At 48.0% G+C, this 12,299-nt stretch overlaps 2 protein-coding genes across 2 annotated transcripts in view; one reads left to right on the top strand and one right to left on the bottom strand.

Annotated features, from left to right (window-relative positions):
- The first annotated feature begins 4,008 nt into the window (after window positions 1-4,008).
- Window positions 4,009-8,436, top strand: SERPINF1 (serpin peptidase inhibitor, clade F (alpha-2 antiplasmin, pigment epithelium derived factor), member 1). Its single transcript, XM_009995111.1, has 7 exons — window positions 4,009-4,094; window positions 4,490-4,691; window positions 4,771-4,926; window positions 5,713-5,916; window positions 6,672-6,814; window positions 7,450-7,660; window positions 8,028-8,436. The coding sequence occupies exons 1-7, from the start codon at window positions 4,017-4,019 to the stop codon at window positions 8,285-8,287; spliced, it is 1,254 nt and encodes a 417-aa protein (XP_009993413.1). The 5' UTR covers window positions 4,009-4,016; the 3' UTR covers window positions 8,288-8,436.
- Window positions 8,437-8,902: 466 nt separating this feature from the next.
- SMYD4 (SET and MYND domain containing 4) overlaps window positions 8,903-12,299 on the bottom strand; it is a 6,607-nt gene continuing 3,210 nt past the window's right edge. Inside the window, 6 exon segments of the mRNA XM_009995132.1 lie at window positions 8,903-9,211; window positions 9,982-10,105; window positions 10,461-10,577; window positions 11,004-11,132; window positions 12,189-12,297; window position 12,299. The exon segment at window position 12,299 is cut by the window's right edge and continues 76 nt beyond it. Coding sequence (XP_009993434.1) covers window positions 9,061-9,211; window positions 9,982-10,105; window positions 10,461-10,577; window positions 11,004-11,132; window positions 12,189-12,297; window position 12,299 — 631 coding nt within the window. The 3' untranslated portion in view covers window positions 8,903-9,060.

Raw genomic sequence — 12,299 nt, 5'->3', positions numbered from 1 at the left:
ATCAGGTACAAAAGAGAGATGAACAGCTCCAGGAGATACCTCCACAGCCAACACCCTCCTTCTTGGGCCAACAATGGAAGACTAACAAGCACCACCATCTCTGCAGACACCTTCTCACAGAGCAAGCTGGGAAGCAGTTGCCACCAGAGCTGCTGCTCTTTGTGTTAGAAGGGGTCACCTTTGCAGCACTGCCTGATCACAGGGCACACAGCCTGGATTGCTTCCCAGCTTGCAGAACCAGCAGCTCGTGCTTCTCTGAAACCATCCTTCCCTCTTTGCTGAGGGGCTGAGCAAGCCTAGACTGGGGACACTGACATTGCTGCTTACAATTTACTTTCAGCATTTCCCAAGTGGACAAAGAGCTGCCCTGGATCAAGCTAGCTGGGTGTCCAGTTAGCCCAGTATCCTCTCCCTCCCTCTAACAGCTGACTAGTTGTAGCCCCGAGCTGCTGAGTCTGACCTTGCATCTGAACACTGCCCAGTGCAATGGACCTGTCTCCCACTTCTTTGGTTTGTGTGGGGTTTTTTTCCCCAAAAAATCTGCTTATCTTTCATCTCCTGCACTATCCAGTTACAATGAGCTCTGCATGTTAATACTTATGAACAAGACAGTCTCTTGATTTCAGTCTGCACTGACAGGTGCTCCCCCAGGGTCTATTAGTGCAAAAAGCAACAAAAACCCTCTGCCTTTTTCCCTTCTCCAGATCCCTCATCACTCTGCAAGCTCCCCCAACATGCTGATAGTTCATCTTTCTTGCTTGGCTTTTTAGTCCCTTTCTTTTTTGACCAAAAACTCCGAGCCAGTTATGTTAATAACTTGTTAACTAGTAACTATCACTGAATAGAACCACTTCTGAACATCTTCCCCTTAACTGCTTCAAACAGCAACAGATCCTGTTCCACTTGACAGGTCTCTCCACTAAACCTTGCACATAGCTCCATAAATCCATTAAGCTCTGCAGCATGAACCAAACCTCTGAGACACAAGAAATTCCCTGATGTGACATTTGGCAGAACTGCAGGGATAAAAGACTTGCCCAAGCAGGGCAGGGAGCACTTGCCTCTCTGACCTGTGTTTTACCCACTGGACTGTCCTGGTCACACGGAGCACGTTTGTTTTGGAGGGCAGGGTGGAAAAGTGGGTGCAATTCAGTGGGAAGGTGGCAGCAGCAGAAAAATGGGAGCAGAGCACTTTAAGAGAGCCCTGTGAAGCTGTAACCTGAAGCCTGCCCAAGGCTCGGCTGGGGGAAGCAGCAAAAAGCAGATGTGGCTGCACCAAACCCACAGTGTCCCGGAGTCACAGGCGGTGGGAGCCTCGGGAGCCTCCCAGGGCATCGCAGAGAAGAGCCCGAGGAGAGAGGCAGGTCCTGGCAGCCGGGGGAGCAGAGGGCACAGGCTGAGGAGCTGCCAGAGGACCTGGGAAAACGGGGAGGACGGTTCTTCTGCAGGTGTTAGAGGGCGGGATTCCCAGCAAAGGAGGCATCTCACCGCGGGTTGGGAGCCACCAGCATCAGGCACCTCTGGGGCTGGACTCTGCCTGAGGGCTGGGGTGGGTTTCTGCCCATCCCAGCTGGGAACCTTCTTTTTGTGATGGGCACGATTCTGGTGATGGTGAAATGCTCTGGAGCTGGTGGTTGCAAATAGTTGGAGTTAGTGCTGTGGGGTGGAAGGACCCCAGCAAGCAGCCTGACCTCCAGAGTGATGCTTCTTAGCACCCCTCAAATCAGAAGGGTTTATAAATGATGTGAGATTCCTACCACTCTAAATGGGAAGCAAAATGTCTCCTTTACACCTGCAAAGGCCTCAGGGAGAGAGAACTCTAGGACACAAAGTTCCTTCTCAGCTCAGTTCTCAGTTTTCCTCCTGTACCTTCCTGCCTGTACCATCCCATACTCTTCACACTGGTGTTCTTTCTCTTCTCTTCTTCTCTTTAAAGGCAGTCACAGATTTTAGTATCATGCCTGCAACCATCCCACCTCTGCTCCAACCAAATTCTTTTCTCTGCATTTTTGGCTGTGTGCTGAGGGACATGCAAATGGGATCCAGATGTTCAGGCCAATTCAAACTCAAGAGGCTTTGTCTTTCTTAAATAGAAATTGCTTTCTGGCAAAGTTTGGGAAATATGAAGCTGGTGACAGTACTGGCAAAAACAATACAGTTCTGCAAACCCCATCTCTGCTCTCCTGCTCCCAGGAGCTCACTCAGCTGGGAGCAGAGGTTGTGGTGAGATTTGAACCTTTTTTTTGGGGGGGAAAAGGTTATGCTCCATGGAAAACCTGCATCTCTAAAGTAGCCTGGGTCAAACCTCTTCTGCTCAGCATGCAAGAGTACTGATGGTGCTGGCATCCTCACAAAGCCCTCACCAAGACCATGTAACTTAGACTCATGCAGGGCTTAGGATGAGAGGAAATGGCTTCAAGTTACACCAGGGGAGGTTTAGGTTGGATGTTAAGAAAAACTCCTTTACAGAAAGGGTTTCTAAGCACTGGAATGGGCTGCCCACCCCAGATTATCTTAAGAATCCTATAGATCCAGTGCTTAGGGAGGTGGTTTAGCAAGGAACTGGTAGAGCTGGGTTAGCAGAGTTAGGTTTAAAGTTGGACTGGATGATCTTACAGCTCTTTTTCAAGCTGAACAACCCTATGAGTCTGTCACCTCCCTCACAACATGCTGCCTATTCATTGTAAAACTGCAATGACACAAGCAAACCTGACATATCCACTATCCTACCCCCAGTTGCATCAGTTTGTCTCAGTATAGTAAATCCTCTTGATGCACACCTTCTGCACCAGAACACCTCCCCTGCTCAGCAGGTCACAGGATGCAAAGTGCACAGGAAAAATGAGGGTACCACTTCTGTGGCACTGTCAAAACACAGATGAACACTTAAAACCTCCACTGAGACACCTTTCTCCCCAAGGCAGAACTGCCTCTAGAAGAAAAGGGTTTTGGAAGGAAACAGTCACTGAAGTAAAACCTCTGCCTGAGCAAACCTGGGTCCTGAACTGGGGCTATTGTGGTCCCATGGCTTTAAGTTGTATTTCTACCAGCAGGCATGTTTTCTTTATAGCTGAATTTAATCTGAAACACATGTTATTTCCCTTCTTCACTGGATGCCTGGGTCACAGGGGTTAGTTAAATACAACCCTCTTCCTTTAATTTCTGGGGCTCTGTATAAACATTGCTTCAGAGCAGCCCTGGTGGCGTCTGCTCCTGGGGCCATGGCACTAGTGCAGTAGCTCTGGGTTTACCCACAATCAAACCCTGGGCTCCACTCTGCCCTTTGGACCAGGCAGAGTTGTCTGGAAGTGCCACATATGCCAGTACTGGAGTGATTAGGAGTGGATTCCAAGGAAGGAACAGCTGTGGGGAGTTTGGTGCTTTTCTCCCACCTCTATTAGAGATGTTGAATAACCCAAATTCTGTCTTTCACTTCCTCTCTAGAGCTGGTCCAGCCCCTTCTCTCACTGTCTTTTAAGAAAGCTCTCCTACTTTGACTTTACCAAATTGCAGATAAGCAGCAAAGGATGCACACAGGCTGCACAGCCTCCCAGGTACATGCAGACACAAGAACCATGCTGCCTGAGGCAGGTAACTTGTAGAGCAGAGCAGCAACCAGCCAGTTTTGTCTTCTGCCCCACTCCAAAAAATAGATTTGCTACCTTTTACAAATGAAGTATTGAAGCTTTTGAAGTCTAGAACTCATAAAAAAAGATTTAATGCTTTCCTGGACCTTGGCACTCAGTAACTGTCAGTGTGGTTTGGGCCACACATCTGCTTTTGTGCTCAGGCACACCCAGGCGTGTGTGTGTGCCCTGTTTTTAAGTCATTGTGGCCAGGCTGGCCAAATAACTTTGAACTGGAGAAGAAGAAAACCCAGCTAACATCAGGTGTGTGTCTGGGAAGGAGAAGCAGCAGCACGTGGCAGTGCAGTTCCTGCCACAAGCAGGGGCACAGATGTATTTGCTCAGTTGCTCAAGATAATTCTGTCTTGTTCCCACTCCCGAGGTTCAGGCATGCAGGTTCCCGTGGTTCTCCTTGTCCTGGGTCTCTTCACTGTCCCAAGCAGATCCCAGAACTCAGCTACTGAGCAGGTGAGTAGCAGGCAACATGCAGAGAGTCAGGCAAATACTTGGAGCAGGTAATTTAATGTTAGAGAATCTTATGCAAGGATTAAGCACTACCCTCCTGAGTTACTAGGATTTTATTTAGCAGCTTAAGGAGACTTAACTCCTGCTTTACCTGGATAAAACCACAGCAGTTACATCAGGGGCTGACTGTCAGGCAGAAACAGTGGATTTCAATCTGGGTGTTGCCTTTGGCTTTACTAGGACACTTTTAAAGGAAAGTAGCTGTTCCTACACTCTGTGCCAGTAAGATTAAAGCAGCATTTATGTAGATCACAGGATCTGCAGCTCGCTTGTCTTTGAAATGTTGATCACACCTTGTGAACTGCAAGTCTACCCAAAGCTGTCCCTGTGCCTGCTAGAATTCTGCCACTGCTGATGGAGCCAATGCTGGTGAGGTTGAAGAGGAAGATCCATTCTACAAGAGCCCTGTGAACAAGCTGGCAGCTGCAGTCTCCAACTTCGGCTATGACCTGTACCGCCAGCAGTCCAGCCAGGTGCCCAGTGCCAACGTGCTGCTGTCACCCTTCAGCCTGGCTACTGCACTGTCTGGGCTCTCACTTGGTGAGTCCCTGCCCCTTTCTCTCCCGTGCTGTTTGCCCTGACAGGCCCCCCCTCACCCTACTGTCCTTGGTGTTGGCAGGGGCTGGAGAACGATCAGAAGATGTGATTTCTCGTGCTCTCTTCTACGATCTGCTTAACAAAGCTGAGGTCCACAACACTTACAAGGACCTACTGACCAGTGTGACTGGACCAGAGAAGAGCATGAAAAGTGCCTCCCGTATCATCCTGGAGAAAAGTAAAAGTCCTTCTTCCCCTCTATCAAATTTTACCTAAAGAAGTAGCAGCAGACAGAACGCACCGAGTACCAGCACTCACAGCTCTGGCTCTGACACACTCCTGAGCCAGGACATACAGACCCTGCAGGAATGTTGCTGCTGCTCCAGAAAAGGCCTGGAGAGTTTGTGTGCAGAGAAATAAAAGGCCAGACTTATGCACACAAAGACACGGGTGACAGAGCAGCTGACATGCAGAAGACCTAGAAGAAACTTGCTGAAAACTTTGCCTTCTCTGTAGGATTTCTGGCAGATATTGCTAACTTCCAGGAACCACAAATCCCATTTTCTATTTGTGAGAGCATTCAGCCATATTCCTTTGTTTAATTCCTTGCAGAACTATTTGAAATGTCTGCTTCTGGCATGCAATAAACATCTGCTGAGAAAGCTAGGAGCTATCTGTTGGAACCTGCTGGTTCCAAGAATCCAATAGGTTGAGTAAGCTGTAGTCATAAAGCAAGCTGGAGAAAGAAGAAAGGCTGATGGAGGCATAGCTGTGCCTGAGCCTTCTGCTCTTATCTCCTTTCTTTACTTCTCAGAAGAGTTATCCCATAATCCCACATGGGTGGCTAGAGGATTTGGATCAGTTTCCTCCATGTGCCATTCTTGTTCCAAGCAGGTCTCTGTATACACACAGCCACAGATGTTTCAGGGGAGAACTGCTGCTGGGCTTTGGATTGCAATCTGCTGAGACTGAGATTGTTTTGATAAGGCAGCTTAGCTGCAATATCCATGTTTTTGTTCCCCAGGACTCAGGGTGAAGCCTGGTTTTCACAGCCAGCTAGAGAAGTCCTACAAGATGCGTCTGAGGGCACTCAGTGGCAACACCCAGTTAGACCTCCAAGAAGTCAACAGCTGGGTCCGGCAGCAGACCAAGGGCAGGATCATGAGGTTCATGAAGGACATGCCCCCAGATGTCAGCATTCTCCTTGCTGGGGCTGCTCACTTTAAGGGTAAGAACGTTGTGCACTTGGTCACAAGAGGGTCCGTCAAGCACGTGTGACAGAAGATGCAAGGAAAGGCTCTCACCCCCAACAGAGCAAAGTGTCAAAGAAACAGTGCAAGAAGGAAGCATTTGAGACCATTTAGTGAAGAAATGCATGGTACCTGACCAGAAATAGTCCTCCAGGGAGGAATTATTACTCTTGGGAAGCTGAATCCAGACCTTTTTGCAGTAAGAGACCAAGGAAGAAAGTTTAACCCCACAAGCCACTGAGGGAAGGCACAGCTCAGAGTGTACTGAGCCTTTTTACCACTGCAGAGGGAAGGGAGGGAGGTACTGGAGAGCTGTTCTAGAACATGCTGGAAGCCCCTGTCCTGGAGAATTACTGCTTAGAGACAGGGAGCAAAATAAAGGGTGGGGAGAGAAGCAGTTTATATGCATTGACACAATTGTTACCCTTTAAAATAGTTTTGTAATTACATAAGTACCCATCAGCTTCCCAATAGCTACTCCACCCACACACTGGCTTGATTTTTTATTTCCCATGCATCCAATTCTCAGATGAAAAGGAGGGGCCAAAGAGTGGCAGTAAATCTGTAGCTCAAATCAGTCTATTTCCAGCTCTATCATCATTCAGTTATGCCTCAACTCTTAAAGCACAAATACTGTACCTATAAAGCACAACATTACTCAGCCACAGCCACAAGCCTGGTTTCATCTGCCATTATTCCCAAAAATCCTCCATTTTGTCTTTTTAAAAAACAGGCACATGGAAAACCAAGTTTGACACCAAGAAGACTGCCCTGAAGGACTTCCACCTGGATGAGGACAGGACTGTGAAGGTGTCCATGATGTCAGACCCCAAAGCCATCCTGAGATATGGTTTTGACTCAGAACTCAACTGCAAGGTCAGAGAGCAACTATTGCACAATATCTCCTAAACCTACTGAGGAACTGGCTCAGCTACACTTTCCTGTTAACCTGTCCCAGAAGACAGCCTTGCTTCTCCCATCAATCTTGTTTTGCAATCCCTGTTTTGAAAGGCTGTGTGTTGGTTCTTAGAATATCCTACTTCTACACTGGCCATGTGACAAGCAGTCCAGAATTTCAATGCTGCACAGGTCCTACCAGCCTGTATCATTTGACCTAAAGTTGGGCAAGAAGGGCAGGGCACACTTCTCACAACTTTCCCACCTTTACTTCTTTCAATAAATCTCCCACTGCAGCATGAGCTCAAAGGTGTTGCAGCTGAGAATCTCCCAGAGCAATACTGTAGTGCACTGCAGGGTTTGGAATGTCTGCTTTTGGCATGCAAGAAACATCTGCTGAGGAAGCTCAGTGCTGTCTTTTGGAACCTGCTGGTTCCAAGAATCCAATGGATTCAACAGGTGAGAGAGGGCACTTGCCATGTCATGGCAGGAGTGCAGCAAGGGCTGATGAAAGTCAAGAAGCATCACACCAAACAGGGGACCAGGCAGTGATGAGGTGGGTAAAACTGTTCATTACTGATGTGACCTTTTCTTGTTTGTCCCTGGCCTTGCAGATTGCCCAGCTGCCACTGACAGAGGGAATCAGTGCCATGTTCTTCCTGCCTATAAAAGTGACCCAGAATATGACTCTGATTGAGGAAAGCCTCACTTCTGAGTTTGTCCACGACGTAGACAAGGAGCTGAAGACTGTCCATGCAGTGCTAACCTTGCCCAAACTCAAGCTGAACTATGAAGAGGCACTGGGCAACACACTGAAGGAGACAAGTATGTACAACACACACCCTACAGACTGCTGGGGCTCAAAGCAGTGGGCAAGTTGCTTCCTGCTCTCAGAAGAATATGAAGCTGGTGGGTTATGAGTTAGGTCCAGCTCTCAGTCTGTAGAGATTTCACCAGCAACTCAATCCCCTTTGTCCAGGACTCCTCAGCTATTTAAAAAATCTTTCCACTAAGCTCATACAGAGATTGAGAGGGAGAAACTCAGTACAAAGAGGTGGAAGCTGCTTCTCCCTGCTGCCCCAACAAACCACCAGAGCAGCTGGGTGCCCTCCAGCATCCCAGCACTAGCAGTACTGCTCCCCCACCTGCAGGCAGTCCTGGCGGCTAACAGGATTTTCTCTCTTCCCTCCAGGGCTTCAGGCACTTTTCACATCACCTGATTTCACCAAAATTTCTGCCAAACCCATCAAGCTCTCCCATGTGCAACACAAGGCAGTTCTGGAACTCAGTGAGGATGGGGAAAGATCCACACCAACCCCTGGAGCCAACGCTGCTCGTCTGACCTTCCCCATCGAGTACCACGTGGACAGACCTTTCCTTCTGGTCCTGAGAGATGATACCACTGGAACCCTTCTCTTCATTGGCAAGATCCTGGATCCCAGGAGTGTTTAGATCCCTTCACAATAATCTGCAATAGTAGGGCCCAAATGGAAAGGGTGGTGTTGGGAGGGATACTGGCTCCCTGCTCTGCTGCACAAAGACACAACTTGCAAATCTTATGCCTTCAAGCTGCAATAAAAGAGCTTTTGCTATTAATCTCAGCCAGCCCCACTATTCTCCCTTGAAAGATTCTCTGCCTACATCACATGCCTTCACGTTTTCCCCAGATGAGCCCCAGTGCAGTTCTGTGACCTACAAGCCTCAGCTGGTGGATACTACATTTTTCCCTATCACATCCTCCAACCTGACACCACTTTCTACTGAAACCCTCCTCACTGACAGGTCTGGGCAAGCAGCCCTCCAACTTCTGCAGTGCCCCCTCTTACAGCTTGTAAATTTGCACTTCCCAGCCTGCTGCCTCACCCCTCCCAACCTGCTACATTGGCAAGAAGAAAAGAACTTCCCAGCATTAGCAATGACAAGCAGTGCAGTCTGGATGGCTGCATGTTCATCACCACCAGGGAGAGTCACACCTCCACAGACACAAGCACCTCAAACATTTGCTTCAAACCCACATGCAGAGATCACACAACAGCCTCTCTTCCCACCACACCACACACAGACCCCTCATGTTAGAATTGGTCATTTTATTTACAGCAGTCTCACTAAGGAGCATTTCAGTTTGTTGTTACACATGATTTTCCAGCTCATACTACATGGCTACCTTACCACAGAGAACTTAGCTTTGGTGGAAGATCACACTGCAGCTTCCTTTGATAGGGAAATTAAGTCCTCTGAAGGATGCTTCTGGGAAGTTCTGACAGACAGGTCTTCATCTCTTGCAGTTCCTGGATCTGAGCACTCTGAGGGCCACAGTGAACTGACAAAATCTCCTCTGCTCTTTGAATCGTGCTCAGAGCTTTAGAAACTGCAAATCTGAAATGGGAAGAGAGTAAGAACAGAGGATACAAGACACTTAATTCAGCTCCTCGACTTATAAAAACCTCTAATATCCCCCCCAACAAAAACCTAAACCTGTTCACAGGTACTTTTCCTACCCTCTGCTGCCTTTCAGCACCAGGCAAATAGTCTGCCCTTCAGCTGGAAAAGGAGAATGAGGAGAAAATAAGGTAAAATGGACAAAATCTTGATTATAGGTACCCACTACATTTTCACTGCAGCTCCCATTGGAATTAATTCAGTTAAAGGGAGGTGTTGTGAGAAGATTTTCAGAAGCAGTCAGGGGATTTCCTTACCAAAAAGGGGCTAAAACAGAGCAAGAGGGTTTTATTTCTTCCCTTGAAAAGCTGTCAGCAACATTATACAACTGAGGGATGAACACCAAGGGTGACCAGTTGTCAGTAAAACACAATAGGACAGGGAGTAAATGAAGCCAGGGAGAAGAAAACAATAGTCAGGCACAAAGACCAGTTGTCAGTAAAACACAATAGGACAGGGAATAAATGAAGCCAGGGAGAAGAAATAGACAGGTACAAAGCAGAGAAATGGGTCCAAGGAGAGTCATGAAGTGTAAGTGAATCCCAGTGGGATTAGTGACCTTGCACTTGAGTAATGGCCAACTTCTGTACCTGTGCCAGACTGCCCAGGGTCCTTGTGAGACACCCTGCAAGGTGCCAAAGGCCTGATGTTGTGTCAGACACACAGGGGTTGTGCAGGGAGGGGACAGAGAATAAAAGCAAATTTACCCATTGAAGAGAACTTGTGCCAGCTTGAAAAGTTCATGACCTATTTCTACACTTGATGGCCCGTGGTGCAGCTCCACAATCTCAATACTCCTCTCCAGGTGTCTGGCTGCTTCTTGCCACTTCCCTGGTGGGAGAAATCCAAAATAAACAAACAGACAAAAAAAGTAGTCATTAATAAGTACTTTCTAGAGCTACTGCCACCCAAAGAATCTGACAGGATTATACAACATGTGAGGAACTCTGTCCACAGCATTCCTGGGAGGCTGCTGACCTCAGAACCAGGACAGGGAAGTCTACAAAAACATGAGATCACATCGTTCACTGGCTGCTGGGAACAAAGGTCTGTCTCAAGGAGTCTGAGAGCTCTGCTGTCAGCACTAGAGAAATGCAGCAGCAGCAAAGTGAAAGGGCTACTCAGGGAAAAGCCTAGTCATGCTAAATTCACAGTTCAGAAAGCTAATGAGAAGACAATGCCATACCAAGGGTAGCATAGACCTGTGCCAGATGATCCTCCATCTCTCCCATCAGCAAATGCTCTGGGGATAAGAAGTTTCCAGCATCCATCTGACACTTCAGGAGCATTTTGATAGCCTGATCTATAACAAAATAGGGTATAAAATTAATCCTACTGGCCAGTCTCCAACTTTCTGTGATCCATGAAATAAAATCAGTCTTTGCATCTTACACAGCTGCATTTGGGTTTGGGTTCAATGTTGAGCTGCCTGTCTGAAGGCAGTGTTGGCCTGACTTCCCCCAGGAGAGCAAGGCCTGAGGATGCCCAACTCCAGAGTCATCACCCTGAGTTCCTTCAGTGACTGGGGAACAACACGTGACTTGGATTAACACCTGGATCAGGGGTATCAAAACCCCTGCAGCTCAAGCCCCCAGGGACACCAGGCTGTCTGCCAGGAGACCCCAGCCGCAGAAGCAACAGTGCCATCTCATGGCTGGAACTCCCGGTGTGTCTCATTCCCCAGGTGGAAGGAATTCCCCCAGCTTCGGGGCAGGAAGCTGAGCCTTACCAGCCCTCCCAGCTCTCAGCAGTCCTGCTGCTTTCTGGACTCGTTGCTGAAGGTCCCCTAAACGGCACGACAGGCTCTCTCTGCTGACTGAGACTCCACAAGCTTCATCTGAACAGCAAAGCATGTCTTCTCCCTGTTGGAATCACCCCTGTGATCATCCCTGCTCACGTTCAGCTCCCAGCTGCCTTTCCACCCCCATCATCCCCGTGCTGGGGCTCAGAGATGCTCAGTTCTCAGCTGCATTCATTAAAGTGACTTGCTTGTAAATTGTTATTAGTTTATCTGATTCTAGGAGAAACTCCTGAGAATACCTATGACCATGTGAGCTATAAACAGCTACTGCTCACACAAAACACGCCCTGTGTTGACTTCTCCCCATCTAACCCACACCACGTTCTGTGTCCATTTGCACCCTGTGACTCTCTCCAGATACAGACCCTGGACATACAACTCAAGGCCTCCATTTTCCTTCCTAAATATCTCCCTTCCCCTAATCCATAGCCCTGATGTTTTAATAATCCTTCATCAAGTTCAAAGGGATTTTAACTTGCTGTTAAAGGCATTATTCTCCTTATCATGCTGGAGGGCTGACATGCAAGGATATTACAAGAAAGCTGCTAAGAACAGTGAACTGCCTTGACTCTACAGGGGCTTTTGCCTTCTGAGCAGAGATCACAAACTAAGGTCTTAAACTCTTGACTTCCCCAGAGATGCAAATGTTATACATCTTGGTAATTTATACAACTATGAAAGAATTACCTGCATTGGAGCCTGGCAGCTGGGACAGCAGAAAGAGTTTCTCAGGGCCAACCCACTCTTGCCATCAGACTGTAACTCCTCCAGGCATGCCTGACAGTGACACTCAAAGAAATACTGTCTGAGAAGCTGTTGTCTCTCAGCAACCCTCATCCTACATTGGTGAGGTCCTGCAGAGGGATGGCAAGGGTGGGAAAATTGAGAAGAGATGTAACATCTTTTGGAGACGACAAAACTGGAGACTAAAAATCTAACAGTGGGCTCAGGAGAGAAAAATCTTGCATTGATATTTTTGATCAAGGCTTATCCATAAACAAAGATTCCAGCAACACTCTCCTGGGAATGATGATATTAACAGCAATCAGTTGGCATGCCAAGTAGAGGTGAAGGATGTCTGTGCTTTGGGACAAGCAGAGAGTTAAAACTTACCATAGCAATGGAAAATCTCTTGGCCACTTGGGATTGGCTGTGAGGCCCTGACAGTGACAGTTGCCCCACTAAATGACAGGCTGGGATTGGGGCCGGAGGAAAGGGTCCGGA

This window comes from Chaetura pelagica, unplaced genomic scaffold (genome assembly GCF_000747805.2).
Source record: "Chaetura pelagica isolate M959 unplaced genomic scaffold, ChaPel_1.0 scaffold713, whole genome shotgun sequence".
Lineage (NCBI taxonomy): Eukaryota > Metazoa > Chordata > Aves > Apodiformes > Apodidae > Chaetura > Chaetura pelagica.
Note: the sequence above shows the minus strand (reverse complement) of the source record. Positions and strands in the feature narration are given on the sequence as shown.

Bases quoted from the DNA above. Each gene is read 5' to 3' on its own strand.
- SERPINF1 (XM_009995111.1), top strand. From the start codon at position 4,017: ATGCAGGTTCCCGTGGTTCTCCTTGTCCTGGGTCTCTTCACTGTCCCA. The intron at 4,927-5,712 runs GTAAAAGTCCTT...TTTGTTCCCCAG, and splicing joins CCGTATCATCCTGGAGAAAA to GACTCAGGGTGAAGCCTGGT. The intron at 5,917-6,671 runs GTAAGAACGTTG...TTTAAAAAACAG, and splicing joins TGGGGCTGCTCACTTTAAGG to GCACATGGAAAACCAAGTTT.